The 21,711-nt window shown below is 44.1% G+C and overlaps 1 protein-coding gene across 1 annotated transcript; it reads left to right on the top strand.

Annotated features, from left to right (window-relative positions):
• Positions 1-17,826: 17,826 nt before the first annotated feature.
• LOC136354949 (uncharacterized) lies at positions 17,827-20,110 on the top strand. Its single transcript, XM_066306861.1, has 3 exons — positions 17,827-19,024; positions 19,334-19,658; positions 20,020-20,110. The coding sequence occupies exons 1-3, from the start codon at positions 17,827-17,829 to the stop codon at positions 20,108-20,110; spliced, it is 1,614 nt and encodes a 537-aa protein (XP_066162958.1).
• Positions 20,111-21,711: the final 1,601 nt, after the last annotated feature.

Raw genomic sequence — 21,711 nt, 5'->3', positions numbered from 1 at the left:
AGATGGATTCTTATATCATTTTTTTGTTATTTGTAATTTTTTGTTTTTATTCTGAATTTCATATATTTTCGAATGTATTCTTTACGTAGACTCTAATTCTTTATTTTCTAAGTTTTACTCCCACATGATCTCTTTTCCCAATAAGATTTTTGTCTAATTGTTGGGAGTACAGCTATCAGAGACCGATGCAAGCGTGGGATGCATGGATGACAAACCGGACGAGCTCGCGATCAATGAGGACTCTCTCGTTCGCTCGTGATCAATATGGACTCGTTCGCGATCTAGCGGTGGGCCTGGACATGGAACGCGGACGTGCGGTGATGAGTCGGGCGGTGGGCTTTGAATACTTATTGGTATTTTTTTTAATAATTAAGAATGATTTTGAAGGTATGTTTTTTCATTCTCATATCTTTGTTACCACATATTTTATGGGATGTGTTTGAAGGGTAATTCAGAACATCCCTTGGCATTATTTGTTCTTTTACTGATTTTTTTCTGTTTTGAATTAACGGTTCTCTTTATTCAAATCATGCATCCAACGGTTCATATTTATTTAATGACGTGACTCATTCTGGTGGAATCTTGGGATCCCCTTTTCACTAATGTAGATAATATCAAACTATTTACGGAACCAGACTATATCATTATATGGAGTATATGATAGTACAAAGTAATGTTTGTCCGTTCGTGAAAAATATTACTGACGAAATTATTTAGCAGTGTATTATACGGTGTAGATTTTGATCAATTGTCGACTTTACTTGATATTTTTCACACTCGACACTCGGTCAGTTAGGGGGTATCAATTGATGAAACTTCGTCAACCTTGCCTCTTCTATCTTCTTATCCAATGACACACAAATCTCCCGCGACTTCTTTAAAAAAAATCACAATGACATATCCTCTCGCATTTCTACTAACTTGCAGTGATATTTTAATTTCATCCAGTGGTTCATGCATGCATTAGCACGGCACCGGATAATCCATTGGTTCACTTGGTCAAGCACTGGACTGATGGCTATATGTGTGTACAAATCGGTAGTTCAACTGTAGCTTTAGCGAATCCGAGTATGCAATAAAACTAACTATAAGTTGACTTCGAGACTTTAGCCCCTCTCTCAAAAATATAAGTCCCTCCCCTAGGGACTTATACTTTTGTAAGAGGGATTAAACTTTAGTCCCTAGTTTCCAAACACCCCTTAGACGATATATCTCAGCATCTCTATCTCCAACATAAAATGTACTAGTAGTAGCAAGGATGGAATGGGTACCCTACTACAACATTAATTTCTGAGATAAACGCCGCTCTCACCGAAATTTTTGACCCGTTATAGTGTGCAACCTGTCCATTTTTCGTTCGATCAGGTCTCTTTATTTTACTTCCCAATGCGCTGTTTGAAATTAATACGCCAAAATTTTCATGCTCCTGCAAGAATTTTTGAGATACTTTATAATAATTGACTGTAGCTTTGATGAGCAAAGGCAGGAATGTTTCATTCCATTATCTTAAAAAAAAGAAATTTTGAGATTTTTTTCCTAAATAGAACCAACTTATACCTCTATATAGACACAAGCACACAGCGCTGCCTAAACACTAGTATTCATGCATGCATCCATGCATGGTTGTCCATTATTACTCTCCTGGATAGTTGGATTGTCACTGCTCAACAGTCACCATTGCATGCCATATCTGATACTGCACCAGCGAAAAGTTTAAACCAATCAGATAGCTAATAGCTTTTAGATAACTAAGAGCAGTAACCACAAGTTTAATTTGTCAAATGAAGTGGATTGACTAGGACATTTATGAAGTATTGCACTCGAGCTCCCGATCAATCGCGTGCAGTAGTGTCTATAAAATCGGCCCCAAATTAAAATTTATATATGTAACCGAACACAGAAAAACGTTATAGGATATTCAAACTTGAAGACAACAACGAAACATGATATTTGTTAACCGGTTCAACCAATATACATATCCCCATAAGCTGACTATAGATGCTCCTTTTGTATCAGGATTTCCATGACCATCGATAGGTTAGGTCACTGGTCGGTCGTCTCTCGCCTATGCTATATTATTGGCATGCGGTTAAAATAACGCAAAAACTATTTCGAGAGGCCTCTCGATCTGGCGCTATCGCGCGACGCCAGGAAAACCGTCCCAGCCATTCCACCACGCATCCACACGTCATTGTCCTCGTCCATTAGCGTGCGAGAAAAAGAAAGAGAGAAAGAATGAGAGAGACAGACGTGGCATGTTTCCTTAGACGTGGCGGAGGTTTCAAATAAAATTTTCTCTTAAACTACTCATCCGATCTACGATCCGATTATACCGTTGTGTTCGTAACAATTAAATCTTTATAACAAGATCTCACATGATTATATTTTGATGAAAAAAAATATAAATTACTTTTATAATATATCTAAATTACTTTTAGATTTCACTGAATTACTTCTTAGACATATAAAAGTAAATTTAGTAACTTTAAAAGTAATTTACATATATATTATAAAAGTAACTTAATATAAAACCGAAGTAACTTTGTCACGGCATTAGAAGTAAATTCGTTGTAGGGATAAAAATATGACTCTATATAGAAATTAAATTTAATCAGCATAGATTAGCACATGTAAGTTTAACAATTTTTAAAAGTAACTTCAATGTTAATTGGAAGTAACTTTTTCATTGTTCAGAAGTAACTCTCTATAAATCAATTTAATCACCTATTGTTTTTTTCCTTTTATTTTTGTTTTTCATGTAGAATGAGAAAAGAAGATAAAACCTTTGATGGATTATAAATAACATTGGTGGAATAACTAATGAGAATTAATTATGTATAAGATGTAATAGTTCCTTCATGATAACATGGAAGTTACTTTCTAACATGTAATAAATTACTTTTAAATTAATAAAATGTTTGAATATATGCAATATGGATCTCGTTTTGTCACATATTTTGAGTGGAGTACAATGATGCAAATAGATCTTAAAAACAATATGTGATTTAAAAGATATAAGTTATTAAAGAGATTAAGAAAAGATATATACTATTGCATTTTTCAAGTAAAAGGAGACACTGAATGGAGTGCCTACCACTAACTGTGTAGTCACGTCCTATGAAAAAAGATATGCATTAAAGTTACTTTCTTTTTGTTATAAGTTACTTCTATAATATATGTAAATTACTTTTAAGCTTTATTAAATTTACTTTTATATGTCTAAGAAGTAACTTAGTGAAATCTAAAAGTAATTTAGATATATTATAAAAGTAATTTATAATTTTTCATCAAAATATAATCATGTGAGATCTCGTTAGAAAGATTTAATTATTACGAACACAACGGTGTAATCGGATCGTAGATCGGATGAGTAGTTTAAGAGAAAATTTTATTTGAAATATAGGTGGATAGAATCTCTCATAAATAGAGTGGTATCAAACTAGCTATCACTAGTTGTGTAGTCACGTCCTTAAAATAAGTGTATTCCTCTATTTAAAAGAGAACTTACATCTTCAAGTTGTAAACTGTAATTGACACAAATACTGGCATTCCAAATGGAACCTTGAAGACTTCGTAACCAACTTGACTGAATTGTCCAACATATATTTGGCTAGCCTTTCAAAGTATCAAACGACGCCAGGCCTCATTGATTTCTCAAATTATAAGAAGAAACTGATCAAGACCAAATTTGAACCATACAGCAACGACGAGAAACTTAACAAAGCGGCATGCGCGCAGGTGAGGACTTTCTTTTAGCTACCAGCCAGTTCAATACGAGTATCATCTCATCCAAAAGTTAAAAAAAAAATTAGTATATACTCCACCCAGTCAAATATATTTGATGATTGGGATGAAATAATTTTTTTTACACATAAAAATACGCATCTATGGATGATGTACCATGCATCGTCCCACATGTACAAATTAAAGAAGAACATGTACATATACACACAAGCATTTAACTTAGCTCATCAAATGAAGAGATGAATCATACGCAAGCGACCGGTTTGTCGCAAGCCGAAGACCCGCATCATCGCGTTGACGCCGTGTGGGAAAAAGAGAGACTTTTGCGTTGCGCGCGGTGGCGTGGATGAGTCGCCACTGGCCCATCGGCTACGACGTGTACGTACTGCTCTGAGCTAGCTCCAGCTAGCGTCGCCGTCGCAGTCGTCGTCGCGCGCGCGACACCAACGACGAAACCCCGGCCCACCGATCGATCGATCGTGGTCGTCGTCATCCTCCGGGCCGGCCGCCGCGCCACCGCTCCACCGGCGGCGGGGCCCGCTGCTCGCAGCTGGCTCTCTCGTGATCGACATGGGCAATTTGCGCGCGGGTGACACCGTAGTGCAGCTGCTTGCGCGAGCATACACGATCGAGAGAGACCGCTTAGTCAACGGGCGCCGTGTCGTCTCCTGCCGACTTTATCTCTCTCGTCGCCGTCGCCGCTCGCCGCCTAGCTGGTTGGTCCACGGGCTTTCCATCTTGCTACGCTAAGCTTTCTACTACTTTATACAGCGACGACCTAATTAACAGATCGGTCCATACTCTGATGTCGTCATGCATGAGATGTATGGAGCATGTATATGTTCGGATTCAGTATTTCTGTATTCTTGCCCGTTCGCCCAAATTAAAGGCTACTCCGGATTAACCGTCCACTGTTGGTCACCCAACACTCTCAAGAAGTGTTCACGTTTCATCACTCACAGTCCAAAATGATCACTCTATCGACTGTCTTCAGTTGTGTATCGATATCAACTCCAAACTACAATTTACTCGTTTTGTATTAACACGTTTTCTAAACTGCTAATTGCTAAACAGTGTGTTTTGTTAAAACTTTTCTATATTGAAGTTATTTTTTATATAAAAAAATCAAATAAATCCATCCTTCAAATTTATAATCGTTAATACTTTATTAATCATTCACTAATAAACCATCCAGCATTGCGTGTTGTTAATATGGAGATATTTAACTATTTGCCACTCTTACAAGTGGCAATTAAGGATTTATCATTGGACCCACATGTCATAGATACAGGAGAGTCTATACGTCATAAACTGTGAGTGGCAAATTCTTAATTGTCACATCTTAAAAGTGGCAAAAAGTTAAATGCCCCGTTAATATACGCTACTCCCTTTGTCCCAAAATAAGTTCATTAATTATGTAATCAAAATTTGGCTCGGTAATTTATATATGTTTAATAAAAGAAACAAGTTACAAGCTGTATATATAGCTCGAAGTGTATTATTCGTTGGTCTTATTGCCAACAGATGAGACCAACTGGCAACTTTGTGCTAGACAAGTAGACAGGGATGACGACTAAAATGTGACTATCTATTTGCCTTGTCGGCAGCATCCTCGAGTTTGGTTGACGTTCTGGTGCAAAGGAAAAAAATGAACCAATACACATCTCAGGTTGACCAGTAGAGAGTTGCTGGAGCTGACAGTTCTGGCATATGGCCGGTTACTTGCCTTCACATGTCATTTTTCTATTGGTGGAAAGGTTGAAGATACCAACGCATTTTTTAACTTTGAAGAAAAAAGTGATAAATATAGTTTGAAGAAATTCCCCACCAAAAATTTTAAATGGCATAAGCCCATAACCTAGCTAACAAAGGTTAAGGACTTGAGGTATCCACATGTGGAACCACTTTATCTTTTTCACTAAAAAAAGCATTTTTGCAGGCGGCCAAAAGTAGTTTTCTCAAGCGGGGGGAAGGACCGTCTGTAGGGGTACAACTGTGAAAATCCTCTAGAAAATCCCCGCGCGTCGTCGTCGCCACCCCGCGCTGTGGCCCGCCCCGCGCCTCGCCTCGCCGCCGCCGCTGCCGCCCTCCCCTGGCCTCCCTCCGGCCGGATCTAGGATGGGAGCCGCCGCCGCCGCCCCCTGTGTCGTCGTCGCTGCCCCGCGCCGTGTGGCCAGCCCCGCACCTCGCCTCGCCACCGCCGTTGCTCCCCCTCCGGTGGGGAGGGAGGGAGGGAGGGGAGGGGGACGACGGGTCCGGTGGGGAGAGATGTGTTGAGGGAGAGAGAGAGAGAGTTGAGAGGGAAATGAGTGGTGGGGAGGGGGTTGGAGGAGAAGATAAGGAGCTCTAGATTTTTTTTTTGGTAGATACGATTTTTGCATGCGGACCACATAAGTTTCACCTGCGAAAATAGATTTTTGCAGGCGCCGCTTAAGTGGTCTGTCTGCAAAAATCATTTTCGCATGCGCCGCTTAAGTGGTCCGCCTGCGAAAATATATTTTCGCAGGCGGACAACGAACTTCACCCCGATTTATATTTATGTAGGCGGTCATTTGGCTTCAAGGGTCATGTCCGCCTGCGAAAAAAAGACCCCCACATTAGGAAAAATGATTTTTCTAGTAGTGTTTATTAATTAGGTTGATTTTACAATCCTTACTTCTTATACTTAATTTATTAATAGACATCTCTACATTAAGCAGGTAATTAGAGTATACAAAGTTTTCACTAACTGGTTGAATGCACGTACGTAATTATGGAATTAAAAAAGAGAGAAAATCACATTATGTGATAGAGAGGGCGCCTGAGAGAAAAAAAATCGTTGATATGATGTATAATCAATTCTCATATCCGGTAAATGAATTATATTGTGTCTATTGCGCATATCATTACAATGGATTATCGTTTTGATTATACATAAATTAAATATTTTAAGAAATAAGCTTATTAAATAGTTTAAATTAAGAGTAATGCTCCGGTGCAATCTACTTGCAGTATTCTACTCCAAGTAGAATTAATCTTGACCGTTTATTTTGAAGGGCAGGTAAGTAATCTCCTAATATCGTTTAGGGGTAATTTTGGCATGGGATGTTTTCTTTGGTTCGCATCGCATTAGGTCCGGACTCCATCACACGCAGTCACCTCGCTATTCCTCCCCCGGCCTCGCCGCCTTGTCCGCCCCCACCGTCGCCGTCCGTATCTCCCACCGTCGCCGCCTTGTCCGCCTCCTCAGTCGCATTGTCCATATGGGAGCGGACGAGTGTGGCGGCGTCCGAGCGAGGATCTTGAGCAGGAGTTCTGGCGGTAGTAAAAATTCCGACGTGGGCTTCGGCGGCGGCGGCGTCACGCACGCACGCAACGTCATTTGCGTGGCGGCATCGTCTCGGCTCATTCGTCTTCTTGCCGTTCCGATCACTGCGTTGTTTCATGGATTATATGGATCAATTAAGATCTTGCACGACCAACTCCGACGAGGATGACATGGTGTTCGATCTATGGATTGTAAAATGATAATACCCCTACGCGAATTATTTTTCCTAGACGAAAACACCCCTCCACATTTCTACTTCCACTAATTCTGGTGGGAGTAGAACTAGATCTTAACCCTATAATTAAATATGATTGAGGGTCCAGATTACTTTCTACTCCGAGTAGAAAGCACCGGAGTGGGACTGTTAAATTAAATAGTTTAAAATAAATGATCTGAGCAAATCAGTATAAGAAAATTCCTTCAGAAATCATATTTTCCAAACTGTAGAGTAAATAATTCATTTCAATAATTTGATAAATAGTCTGCCCATATGTCTTATATAGGTTAACTAACTTTTGAAAATTATGTGATTCGCACAACATTTTCTCCCTAGTAAACGTTGCACCTATCAAATTTGTGGGAGATGGGGATGGGGTGGTGGCAGGCCACCCTGCCACCATCTTTTGGAAAGGTAAAAATAAAATAGAGATATGACACCATATTTAAAAAAACTAATATATTTACACTAAAAATTATCTACATTTACACTGGTTGCACAAAAACGTGACTTTATATAAAAGTCTATCAAACTTTCTACAAATACTTCTAAACCATCACGTGGTATCCTACATATGCTCCTAAGCCATCACATGACATTTTAATAAATTTAAAAAATCATAAAAATTATGATAAAAAGCAAAAACATCTCATCCTTAATTTTCACTTAAATTGATGACATGTTATTTTAGGGCCAAACTGGATTTATCTCATCGAAAGAGAACAATCGGGGCCTCCACCGTTACATACTTACATTAGATTGATCTAATTAATTAGAGCCTTAAGCGGTCAAGCCCATCTCACCTCCCCCGTGCATGCGATGCACGGTGGAAAAAAAATTCTATGGCACCTCCAACAATTGCAGGAGATCGCTGTCATGGTGGAAAAAAAAAGTTTCTTTGACGAGCTACATTTTATATTGTATACAACACAACTTCGACTTTATGAAGATGGATATGTCTTGATTTATACTGTGCTGTGCTAAATTATTCGTTGCCTAAAACAAACCAACAATTGATATATACTTGAGCATACTCATAGAACAGGCCATAGATATATATATAGTACCATACATAAACAACAAACAACTTGGAGCGAATTTGTTTTCCGGCGAGTTCAAGCAAACTGATTTTACGTGTGCACCACCGGGACATAGGGCCGTGCGATGCATATAAACGGAGGTTTAATTAGAAGGAAAAATATATAGTATGAACCACATATATTGCAAACCTAAAAACTATCACATGGTATAAAAATAAAACTTTGAGATTTACTCACGTCATCACGAGTAAAACTTTTACTTCCAGTGTACCTATGCCATCTTATAGCAATGGACATAATAAACTACCATGATTATTTAAATGCCTAATTCTACCAAACAAAGAAGATAAAATAGGGTAGATGTTGCAGGCTTCTCATTGAAGATTATGCACAACCTGCATGAGCACACCGTGCAAACCAGCTGGCACACACATAGATATATATCACTAAAAATTAATTACATATTGAGAGAAAAAAAAAACAAAATTCTAAGACATTTATACTCCGAAGACTATTAGAATTTAAGGTAATACTCTACACGTAAGTGTAATACTAAACGCCTAATGCACGTTAGCTAAAAGAATGTTACAAAGAGTGATTGTTTGGAGTATATAAATTCCTAATGTTTAATGAAAAACTTTAAAGTAAAAATATTTAAATCATGATGGCAATCATGAAAAGCCCACACTGCAATAATAATTATGATTGCAGAGTTATTTTTATCTATAAAATTATATTCGTAGGCTATGTGAAGTCTCACGCACTCTGCACGAAACTTCCACAATCCAAAATCGATTTGGACTCAACTAGACTTTTTTATTTGGAATATATATAGTGTCACTACTCACATGCACCAAGGCATCCATTAATCAACATTAAGAAAATGCAGCATATAGGAAAAAAAATCAGCAGGTGCATCTCAGCTGCACGATACAATAATAAGTTATAAAAGATCTAGCCAATTATGCTACATAACAGAAAGAACTATCAATTTCTATCAATTGTTGGCAAACAATAATATGGGCACAAGTACCATTACTTTCACGTAGGGATTTCTAAATTATTAATTGTATAAATAATTATTTTCATCATACTACTACACAAATGGTTTTTGCGAGTATTCTTTTCACATGTGGCTCAAATGTGCAGCCTCGTATGTGGCGAGCCTCTTGCCTCAAACTCAAGGGACATATTTGAAAATAACTTTTGCCATCCTTTTACAGATAACTATTTTAGTGGAGTGCTTAACCCGCAATGTAGCATTGAAGCTTTTACACATAAAACTATTTTATTGGAGCACTTAACCCGTAAGATAGTATTGAATCAATCTACTCTTTTCGTTATAGAAAAACATAGCTCATTTTATATCATAATAATATTTTATTCTTTCAAAATTTTTGTATTTCTCTTCATAAAAGTCATATTAAACAATCCAAGAGACAAAGGTCAATAACAAATCAATGAATTCAGTAAATTGTTATCCTTCAAAGTAGCTCCATGGGTTTTACCACAACCTGCATGTATGAGCCTCTAAGGTGGCAATTCAAAATCAGTAGTCTTTCTTATAATAATATGATTAAAAGCTATATTTTTTCCTAATAAATTGTTATTTTAAGATTCATATTGACTAGGTCTTTTCTTTAAAATATATTAGAGTCTCACATATTACAGAGAAGTGTTATATAAGATATGTATATTTGATCAATTAAAAAGATTGCTAAGTAAGTGTTAACAACCAAATTTGGTAGCATGTGTATCAGGAAAGGGGATTTGATCAAAGAAGAGTTGGAGGCGGAGATCGAGTTCTGGAACAGAGCAGGAATCGGCTGGAGTCCTGATTGGCTATGGCTAGGATCGGCTGAGATTGAGTTGAACTAGATAAGCTGATATAGCCGATTTCGACAATACGACCCGTGTGCAACATTGGGTTCGAGTTGATGTGCTTCAAGATGATTGCCACGCATAGATAGAGTCCTGAGAAGGCAATTGTATCTATTAATTAGGATATTTTATGTAACTTCCTTAGAGATATGTTTGGGCAAAAGTCTACCGCAAAGACTTGTGATATTTTAGAGTTTGTTAGAGATAAGAGTCGTGTCCAATATGGACATATCTTGTATTTCTCGGGAATAAATGGACCCCGAGCCCTATGTAAAAAAGATTCAATACACACATTCAATACAATTCCGGCGCATCGCCACCTTTTGCTTTAGTTTTATTTCGACGAGTTCTTGCTTTCGGGTTGAGCTGCATCGGTTCCGATCTTCAACAAGAGGTAAAACTTGTCGTGACGAATTATGTTCTTAGGGATTAGTGCTTCCATCTTCATGACACTCTAATCTCGTTTATATAATTCGCCGAGTTATCATATATCTTATATAATCTCTAGCAACATCGCCATCTAACCCACAATCGGCTAACATCTATTAACAGACGGCAACCGATTGGGTTAGATGTCGACATTGATCTAGATTATATAAGATATCTACCATTCTATGAATCTTCTAGCGGCTTGATTGTCTAGATATAATTCTTCTTTTCATACTTAATGCTGTATCAATTGAGTTTGATCTATTGAGTCGTGCTTAGAATATTGATCTCTAGCCTGCCACCCAGTTGTCGATTAGAATAGCATCGGAGTTTCAGCCGATCGTATCTGATTTAACTATAATTATCTCTATTTGCTTCACTGATATGTTAAATCTACCCTTTATGCCAAGATATTGTTGTATTTGAATATATTAGGTTTTTGCTTGATATTCTATATTTGTTTTAATATCCTGATATAGAGTAGTATCGGAGTATTAGCCGATACATGCTAGATCTATATGATCGGCTATGCTGTAAACTTATATAGTCCTGTTATTAATATATATTTCGGTCTAAGTGATTTATACTGTCTCGGCATGGCGACCGATCTATCCCAATCACTTGATTTAAGTATATATCGATATAAGGAGTATATACCGTTAACATCTACAGCCGATCAAGTAGGTTTAGTTTTCTTCCTTATTTATTCACGATTGCCGATCGATGCACAGATGACATCGGCTAAGATATAAATGATATGTCATCGGCCTCTGGCCGATCGGCTATCATTTATAGATTTAACTATGGCTCCTTTGTCTTTATTTCTTGTTGATTATAGGATCAAATCAACTGGCACGCTCATACATCCGAAGGCGAGTTTTGGACCTGCACTGGAGTTAAGCAGATATCTCAGGCCTCATGTTTTCTGTCAACACGCTTTTGGCACGCCCGGTGGGACCTGATTAGAAGTTAGGCGTTAGTTCTTCCTCATGGCCGAGAAACGAGCACCACTACCATCAAGCCCAGGCTCCGTTAAAGGCAAATTACCGAAGCCGGGATTGACTGACATCATTGATGACAATGTCCTGCCGATCGATCCCGAGAAATTCACGCCTGACCAGAAGCAAAAATTTGAAGCAATGATGCAGCAAGCACGGGATCAGTATCTAAGCTCGTTCATGCAAACCCGCAAGGGAATGCTGGTTCAGAAGTACAAGTTAAAACTGGTTGCTGACAACCCTGGAACCGGTTCTTCTAAAGATGGAGAAGTGAAACAAGCTCCAGATGGCTCGGCTCAGCCGAGCAACAAGGGTGCTACCAGTGGTTCTATAGGAAATCAAGGCGATAACCCTCAAGAAGTGCACGGAGCTCCAGGTGATGCTGCTCAAGGGCCGCAAGGAGGAAATCTTAATCAGAATATTGAGCTAGCACAAGATTTTTTCAACAACTTTTAAGATCGGGTTGATTACGCGGTGCATCATGCTTTGATCAATCAATCCGGGGTCTTAGTCAATACACTGTCGAACATGATGAAAACGATAGCCGATGGCTCGATAGCTGAGCATCAGGCTACAGGCCCGGCATACTTGCAAGAAGGCATTTTTCCGAATTATCGAACTTTGATCACTGATGCTCAGCCAGTTGTGCAGGCGACTCCATCTGTCGAACCCACGACTCAACCAACAGCGCCAGCATCAACGCCCTTACCTGCTACATCGGCCACGGCGTCAGCTTAGCCGATCAACCCTCGATTGCTAATGAGGGAACATCCACAGCTTGCTGGAAAAGCCTCGAATCAGCCGACTCAAGATCAGGTTGCTGCTATGTTTTTTCCACCACCACCAGTTGTTGATTCAGTGCAGCAGCAGCCGATCCAGCAGACGTCATCAATTCAGCCGGTTGTACAGCCGATCCAACAACAGGTCGCGCAGCCAGCTCAGCAAACACCACCAATTCAGCCGGTGGTACGGCCGATCCAACAACAGGTCTTGCAGCCAGTTCAGCAAGCACCATCAACGCAGCAGCATCTCCAACCAATCCAGCAAACACCGCCAAGGCAACGCCTTCAGCCGATCCAACGGACTCCGGTACGACAGCAGGTCGTTCAGCCGATTCAGCACCTGGGGCCAGCCAATGCATCGGCTGGATTTGCAGCACATGGGGGGCAACCTGCGCAGCAGTTTGTGAATCAAGTTATCCCGGAGCATTTGGTTCATCATGCACAACCGGATGGCACCTTAGTAACTCATATGGTTCCTGAGCACTTGGTGCACAACATTCAGCCGAATCTGCATAACTACCAAGGGGGTAACTTGAACTATCAGTATCAGCTTTCATCTCCGCAAGCCCAATATCAACCAGGGGGATCGGCACAGCAACAGTTCGCTCCTCAGTTTGGTCAGTACGAGCCCATGCAACAGCAACCACAAGGAGCAGCTCTGTCACACCCCGAAGTTCTTTCCCAAGCCTAAATTGAAGTTATAAATGGTCTCAAGAAAATACCAGTGTAAAGCAAGAGTAAACCTTAATAAATTAATGCAAGTAATAATCGGAATTGGCATGTGGAATTTTTCTTGAGTTCTACATGTCGAAATTCGCTAACAAGATTTTTAGTGGAATTTTCAGAGCTCTCGAAATAATTTTAATCAATTAAAATTGAGCACAGGCAATATTTAAATCCCTGGGAATTCCTTTCTTCCTTTTTCTTTTTTCTTTTTCCTTAGTGGGCCGCCGGCCCATTCCCCCTCCTCTCTCCCCGCGCCTTGCTGGGCCGGCCGGAGGCCACGGCCCAACTCAGCCCGCGCCCCCTCCTCTCTCTCGGGGTCACCGACAGGTGGGGCCCACCTGTCGGGTCCTCCCCCAACCTCCAGCCGCTCGCCGCCGCACCCGCAACCGCCGTCGCGCCTCGCGCCCGCGCCTCCCGGGCCACGTCGTCCACGTCGCCTTCGCGCCCGCGCCTCCCGCGCCCACTTCCCCCTCTCTCCCGCTCGCCCGCGCTCCCGAGACGGCCGGGATTCGATTTTCGAATCCCGCCTCTCTCTCCTCTCCCACTCCCCCACGTCGGCCGGCGATTCCCGCCTCTCCCAGCCACGTCCGGCCCCCTCTCTCCCTATTTAAGCTCCGCCGCCACCCCCTCTCTCTTTTTTTCCCCATTTCGCCTAACTCTCTCGTGCTCCCCATCGCTCCCGCGCCGTGCACCCATCCGCCGCCGCCGCTCCCGCTACTCCGGTCGTCTCTAGCCGCCGCTAGGCTCGCCGCCGCACCGTGCCGTCGCCGCCGTTGGGTTCGCGTGGTCGAGGTCCACCCAGTCCGCCCCTCCTCCATCGAGGTCCGTCGCCGGAGCCCGCATCCCCTCGCACTCCGGTGAGCACCACCTCCATCGCCGCCTTCGGCCATGGTTTCCGATCGCCGTGGTTCATCTCCCTCCCTCTAATTTCTCTCTTTTCCTCTCTTAGGGCATCTCGGAGCTCGTCCGTCCGTCGCCGCCATCCTCCCATGGCTCACAGTCGCCGTTCGCCGTCGTCCTCCTCCGCGCCGGCCACTCTCGGTGAGGCATCTCTCCTCCTCTATTCCCCTCCCTCTCCCTCCTAGCCGCGCCGGGTCGAGCCGCCGCCCCGGTCGTGCGCCGCCACCTTTGCGCCGCCATCTCCCGTCGCCGGTTGCCGTCGCCGGCAACGCGCGCGCGCCGCCGCCCTTGCCATGGCCGGCCGGCCGGCTTTGTGCCAAGCCGAGCCGAGCCGAGCCAGGCCGCCACCGCACCGTCCGATCGGCCCCGGGCCGATCCGGGCCGTCGATCCCGTGGACCGGCGGTGGACCACCCGCGTGGTCCCAGTCCACGTTAGACCGACCACCCGTGCGCCGCTGCCATATGGGGCCCGCTTGTCGGCGCCGCCCCCTCTCTCTCTCCGTGATTTATTTATTGCGCAATAAATCAATTAAGGATTTTTCCGTTTATAGTAAAAAAACAGTGTATCTTCTAAAATTCATAACTAATTCATCCGTGCTCCGTTTAAGCCCATCCAAGTCTCAGTAAATCAAGAAAAATTTGTCCATTAAAAATGGTTTTGTTCTCTGTTTCAGTAGTCTTATAGCATGTTTGTATTGTTTGCTTCGTATGTCGCTTAGATTTTGGTTCTTCCGACGCTCCGGTTTACTTCGAGATAGTCGCCGAGGTTCCTCCAGCAGCAGAGCAAGGCAAGTCATGCCTGTCACTTGAATATGTTGATCCTATATTGCAAATGCTCTATTGTTTTTCTTCAAATACTGCATTGTTTTATAATGTTACTATGGGATGTTAACCTATCGTTACAGCCATGCTATTTCGTACCATGTTCCTTTGTTAGCTTGGGATATAACATGACTAGAGATTGGACTAGGGATTCCTTAGCCATGCTTAGTTCAACTAGCACACAATGAGGGAGATCCTATTAATGTTTAGACTGTAGGTTCTAATGGTAATGTTGGATTAGTACCACCGCTTTGGTGTTGATTAACTAAAATGAATCACATGGTGGGCTATGGGTGCATGGTTTTGCTAGTCGCACCCATGGCAATTAAGGACCGGTTCGCGGGAAACCCTGGAAGAATTCCTCGTACTTACCACAAGCCAGCGTGGGCAACGGCTGGACTTGTAGTGTATCTTTCCTCTAGCTGACGCATTCAGGCAAGGGTGGGCGTGATGGAGCGGGACGGGCCCTGCGACGGCCTCTGTCGCTTTCGGATTCACCTAGGCACGAGAGGGGACTGCCCGTCGCCCGCTGGGGACGGGGGTGAAACCTGAGGTGTGGTGTGCTTGGCTAGAGGGGGTTATGCGAAGGGTCCTGTCACGGCCTCTTTCCGGTATGTCGTGGTGGCATGTCGGCGCACCGAAACGTGTCGTGGGGCTGTGTCTTGTGGGTACAGTTGTACACCTCTGATCAGAGTAAAACTATTCGAATAGCCATGCCCGCGGTTATGGGTGGTCAACCAGATTCACCGTGATTAGTTTCACCCTAGTGTAGTCTAATGAAATTGGATAGTTTAGGTGGATGATTGGGCCTGTTGCAACGTGGGATAGCATTGGACAGTGGATGATTAATATTAATTAATTATTACAACTGTTTACTTCTTTCAACTTCTGTTTATAAATGCTCGCTTTATGCAAATGAACCACTCTAGCTCTCCTTTGATAATTCTCTGCATCATATCCCTATTCCGGTATGACTTGCTGAGTACAGTGGGTAGTACTCAGTCTTGCTCTATTTTCCCCAACCCCAGAGTATGAGTATGTGTCAGATGGTGGTTTCTCCGAGGAGTAGGCTTCGTCCGTGCCGTCGAGAATGCCTGTGGAGTGGTGTTCCCGCCGCAGATCAAGTCAAGGCTTAGCTCCAGTTATCTTTTGTTTTTCCGCTGCATTTATGTAAGACTTTTATGATATTTGTAAGACGTGGATCTGAATGTCAACATTGTCGTTTGTGTACCCCGGCCGGTCCTGGACGGGGATTTTAATGCACATTCTGCTTGGAATTCTATTCGGGAATTTCTAGGAGTGATAAGTTGGTATCAGAGCCGACCTTGACCGTAGGACAAGCCAAATGGAAAAACCTAAGAGCCCTCTGAATCCTTTTCATTGCATATGTTCTTTGCAATTGGATTTGTTCCGGGAAAATTGGGATCTATTCTTGTGGTTCAAGGGAAAAATCTTTGTCGCTCGTTTAAGCGAGATTTGTCAAAACAAGTCAGTCTAGGGTTTTAGTAAAATTATTTGAGGTTTATTCGTCAGTCAGTTGGGATTTGATGGGTGAAATGCATTGGGTCCTAGCTCAGGAATATGGGTTGCAAGGTATTTATGCTTTTATTGTTATTATTAGTATGTATCTAATTTCCCCATTATTTTATCGCTATGTACGTCTGTCTTATTTATTCGCTCTCATGCAAAATGATCTATGCATAAAATTTCGTTCTTACTCGCTTCTCTTATTTGAGTCCTTTATTGCCTTATTTAAATTTGGATTTGAGCATGCATTGATCCTACTCCTTTGTCTTCTCTAGATGGCCGACCACCCACCCAACCACCGCGGAGAAGGCATGGATGACTTTGTGGCATAATTGGCACGCATGACGCTGGTGGTGGGCTACCCCAACGCGCCAGAGTACACGACTGTTCCACCGCTCAGTGGCGAGCTTCCTCACCGTGTCCACCTGGAAGTCCATGGCTACGTGGGTACCTGCCTAGCTAATATGGTGGTAGAGGCATCCGGAGGCACAGCAGATCACGCCTGTCAGGAGGCAGCATACCTGATGATGGCCAGACTACGGGAGCGCCACAACTACATCTTCCACAACACGGCGTACCGATTTCACCCTCGTCGAGCCAGCGGTGATGATGTCAGTACTTTCCGTCCGACAGTCGGCGAGAACAACACCACCTTTGGTCACATGTGCGCCGTGATGAGGGGGATGGACAGGATGCACTCGGATCTGCACAAGGCGTCCAAGGCCTTGAACGATGGGAAGCTAGTGAGGATCATAGCTCTGAAGGATGAGATAGCACGCCTGAAGAAGGAGAATGCTCAGTTGAAGGGTCTCCCAGCACCAGGAGGAGTCCGGATCCGCACCACGCCCCGCAAGTCGACGACTGCACCCGTGCGCATTCAGCTTGCGCCCAAGAACCCACCTCCGCCCGCAGTTCCCGCAGCTCCAGCTCCAGCCCCAGCTCCAGTTCCAGTGTCAGCTCCTGCATCCGCTCTCTCCTTCGCGCCAGCATCAGCCGTCAGGGGCCCCGCCAGTGGCAACGGGGGTTGGTTGCCTGCTACTCCCAGTGGTAGCCGCGACCATAGAAGCAGCAGTTCCAGTGGCACAGAGCCGGGCAGTGGCGAGACGTATCTGCCAGACTCCAGGAGCCGCTCAGAGGGACCTGGTGACAAGCAGGAGGACGCCTTCGACTTCACCGACCGCAGGAGCTGTTCCGAGCATTAGGCTCGCTTTCTATTAGTTTATCGACTGTTTAGCTTTTGCCTGTTAGTTTGTGTGTTTAGGTCTGCTCGCTTGTGGGTCAGTTGACGGTCGATATCATGTGCCTATGATATGGCTGTCTTAATAAGGATTTTTGCTTGATGTTTAAGTGTTTTAATTCAGATCAGAACAACTGCAGTTTAAATTCCTATATAATAAAGCTTAGTTCTTGAGCATCTGTTTTTCTTCTTTTCCCCCGTCTGCTTCTCCTCCAGATGGTCTACACCAGGAATGGCACCCGCACCACGGGCGAGGGCAGCAACGGCGAAGAGCGCACTGATGGTGTGCATCCCAATAGTGATTCCGGCAATGGTCCGCCACCACTCCCCGAGAATCCGACCCTTGCCCAAGTAATGGCTCATCAGACGCAGATGATGACAGCCATGATGCAGCAAATGCAACAGCAGCACCAACAGATGTACCAGAGGATGCAGCAGCAAGCCGAGCAGCACCAGCAGCAGTTTGGCCCCCCTCCCCCTCAGTCCAAACTGCCAGAGTTTCTACGCGTCAGGCCACCCACCTTTTCTAGCACCACCAACCCTATGAAGGCAAATGATTGGCTCCATGCCATAGAGAAGAAGCTCAATCTCCTGCAGTGCAATGATCAGGAGAAGGTCGCCTTCGCCACACACCAGCTCCAAGGTCCCGCGTCAGCTTGGTGGGACAATCACATGACTACCCGCCCGCCAGGCACTGAAGTCACTTGGGCAGAGTTCTGCCGCAACTTCAGGAAGGCGCAGGTGCTAGATGGGGTCGTGGCACAAAAGAAGAGGGAATTCCGAGCACTCCACCAGGGCAACAGGACAGTGACGGAGTATCTCCATGAGTTCGATCGCCTCGCGCGATATGCACCGGAGGATGTCCGTACTGACGCCAAGAAGCAGGAGAAATTCCTAGCAGGTCTGGATGATGAGCTAACCAACCAGTTGATATCCGGAGATTACGCCGACTTTGAGAGGCTGGTTGACAAGGCAATCCGTCAGGAGGATCAGCACAACAAAATGGATAGGAAGAGGAAGGCGGCGCAGTTCCGGTCCAACCAAGCAAGCCACCAGCGACCGCGCTTCATTCCCAGACAGCAGGGTGAACCTACCACCATGATCGTCCGCCAGCACCGCCCTTTCAACTCAAGCAACTTCCACCAGGGCGCTAGTGGCAGCCAGAACCACCGTGGAGGTCAGCCCAACCGCAGTGCAACTCCGCGCCCACCAATGGCACCAGCACAGTCAGCTCCGTCTGTGCAAGCCAAGAAGGAGACCGGAGCAAAGCCAGGGTCCTGCTTCAACTGTGGTGAGCTTGGCCACTTCGCTGACAAATGCCCGAAGCCTAGGCGTGCTGGGCCAAGGTTTGTCCAGGCCCGTGTCAACCACGCGTCTACAGAGGAGGCACAAGCAGCACCAGAGGTCGTACTGGGTACGTTTCCTGTTAATTCAATCCCTGCAACAGTACTTTTTGATTCTGGTGCAATGCATTCGTTCATTTACAAGAAGTTTGTCGGGATGCATGGGTTAATAAGAGAGGAACTTAGCACACCAATGCGGGTTCATACCCCAGGGAATAGCTCCACTTCGGTACAATTCAGCCCTTCTGTAACAATAGAAATCCAAAGATCACCATTTCTAGCCAACCTCATTCTTCTGGAATCCAAAGACCTAGATGTCATTCTTGGGATGGATTGGCTGACCAAGTTCAAGGGAGTCATTGATTGTGCGAATTGCACAGTCACCTTGATCAATGAGAAGGGAGAAACAGTAGTGTACAAATCACTAGTCTCACCAAAACAAGGGGTCTCTTTGAATCAGATTGAGGTGGAGATCCCAGTGGTCACCGAGGAGAAGAATTCGAGGAAATTGGAAGAGATTCCCATAGTCTGCGAGTACCCAGAAGTGTTTCCCGAAGACCTCACTACCATGCCACCCAAGAGAGAGATTGAATTCCGGATTGATTTGGCACCGGGAACCGCTCCAATTTACAAGAGACCGTACAGGATGGCAGCCAACGAACTAGCAGAGGTCAAGAAGCAGGTTGATGAGCAGCTGCAGAAAGGGTACATTCGACCAAGTACTTCACCTTGGGGTGCACCGGTCATTTTTGTGGAGAAAAAGGATAAGACGAAGAGGATGTGCGTCGACTATCGCGCACTCAATGAGGTCACAATCAAGAACAAATATCCTTTACCGCGGATCGATGATTTGTTTGATCAACTGAAGGGAGCTAAAGTGTTTTCTAAGATAGACCTACGATCAGGCTACCACCAGTTGAGAATTCGGGAAGAGGATATTCCAAAGACGGCCTTCACCACTCAGTATGGGTTGTATGAGTGCACGGTTATGTCTTTCGGACTTACCAATGCACCCGCATTCTTCATGAACTTGATGAACAAAGTGTTCATGGAATTTCTGGATAAGTTTGTGGTGGTATTCATTGACGACATACTCATCTATTCCAAATTGGAAGAAGAACATGAGCAACATCTCCGTCTGGTACTCGAGAAATTGAAGGAGCACCAGTTGTATGCCAAGTTCAGCAAGTGTGACTTCTGGTTGTCGGAAGTCAAATTTCTGGGTCACATTATTACAGCTCAAGGCGTGGCAGTTGATTCATCGAACGTGGAGTCAGTTACCAAATGGACCCCACCTAAGACCGTGTCGCAGATTCGGAGTTTTCTTGGACTTGCAGGGTATTACCGTCGGTTCATTGAAAATTTCTCCAGGATCGCCCGACCCATGACTCAGTTGCTTAAGAAAGATGAGAAATTTAAATGGACAGCCGAGTGTGACAAGAGTTTTGAGGAGCTCAAGAAGAAATTAGTATCCGCCCCAGTTCTGATTCTGCCCGACCAGATGAAAGACTTCCAAGTCTATTGCGACGCATCCCGCCACGGGCTTGGATGTGTTCTAATGCAAGAGGGTAGAGTGGTCGCATACGCCTCGCGGCAGTTGCGTCCACATGAAGGGAATTATCCAACTCATGACCTGGAATTGGCAGTAGTGGTTCATGCTTTGAAGATCTGGAGGCACTATCTGATTGGCAACCGCTGCGAAGTATATACGGACCACAAGAGTCTGAAATACATCTTCACCCAACCGGACCTAAATCTCCGACAACGAAGATGGTTGGAACTAATCAAAGATTATGACATGAGCATTCACTACCACCCGGGTAAAGCCAATGTGGTGGCAGATGCATTAAGCAGGAAAAGCTACTGCAATGCCCTATGCACCGAGGACATGTGTGAAGAATTGCAGCAGGAGCTTGAGCGTCTCAACGTGGGAATTGTTGAACATAGGTTCGTAGCCGCTCTGGAAGCACGGCCTACGCTTGTGGATCAATTCAGAGCAGCTCAAGTAAATGACCCCGAAATAGTTGAACTGAAAAAGAATATGAGAGTGGGAAAAGCCCGGGACTTCCTTGAGGATGAACATCGCACAATCTGGATGGGAGAAAGATTGTGTGTACCTGACGACAAGGAACTGAAGGATCTGATACTCACCGAGGCTCATCAGACTCAGTACTCCATTCATCCAGGCAGCACCAAAATGTATCAAGACCTCAAAGAAAAGTTTTGGTGGGTCAGCATGAGAAGGGAAATAGCTGAATTCGTCGCACTCTGCGACGTTTGCCAACGAGTGAAGGCAGAGCACCAAAGGCCAGTAGGTTTATTCCAACCTCTTCAAATCCCGAAATGGAAGTGGGAGGAGATTGGAATGGACTTTATAACAGGACTGCCCCGGACATCATCGGGTCACGATTCAATCTGGGTAGTCGTGGATCGACTCACTAAGGTTGCTCACTTCATACCAGTACATACCACCTATACGGGGAAGAAATTGGCAGAGCTGTGCCTGGCAAGGATTGAGTTTGATCTATTGAGATAATTCTTCTTTTCATACTTAATGTTGTATCAATTGAGTTTGATCTAGTGAGTCGTGCTTAGAATATTGATCTCTAGCCTGCCACCTAGTTGTCGATTAGAATAGCATCGGAGTTTCAGCCGATCGTATCTGATTTAACTATAATTATCTCTATTTGCTTCAGTGATATGTTAAATCTACCCTTTATGCCAAGATATTGTTGTATTTGAATATATTAGGTTTTTG

The sequence above is a fragment of the Oryza sativa genome, chromosome 1, assembly GCF_034140825.1.
Source record: "Oryza sativa Japonica Group chromosome 1, ASM3414082v1".
NCBI classification, from domain to species: domain Eukaryota; kingdom Viridiplantae; phylum Streptophyta; class Magnoliopsida; order Poales; family Poaceae; genus Oryza; species Oryza sativa.
The sequence above is the reverse complement of the archived record's forward strand: the minus strand, read 5'-3'. Positions and strand labels throughout refer to the sequence as shown.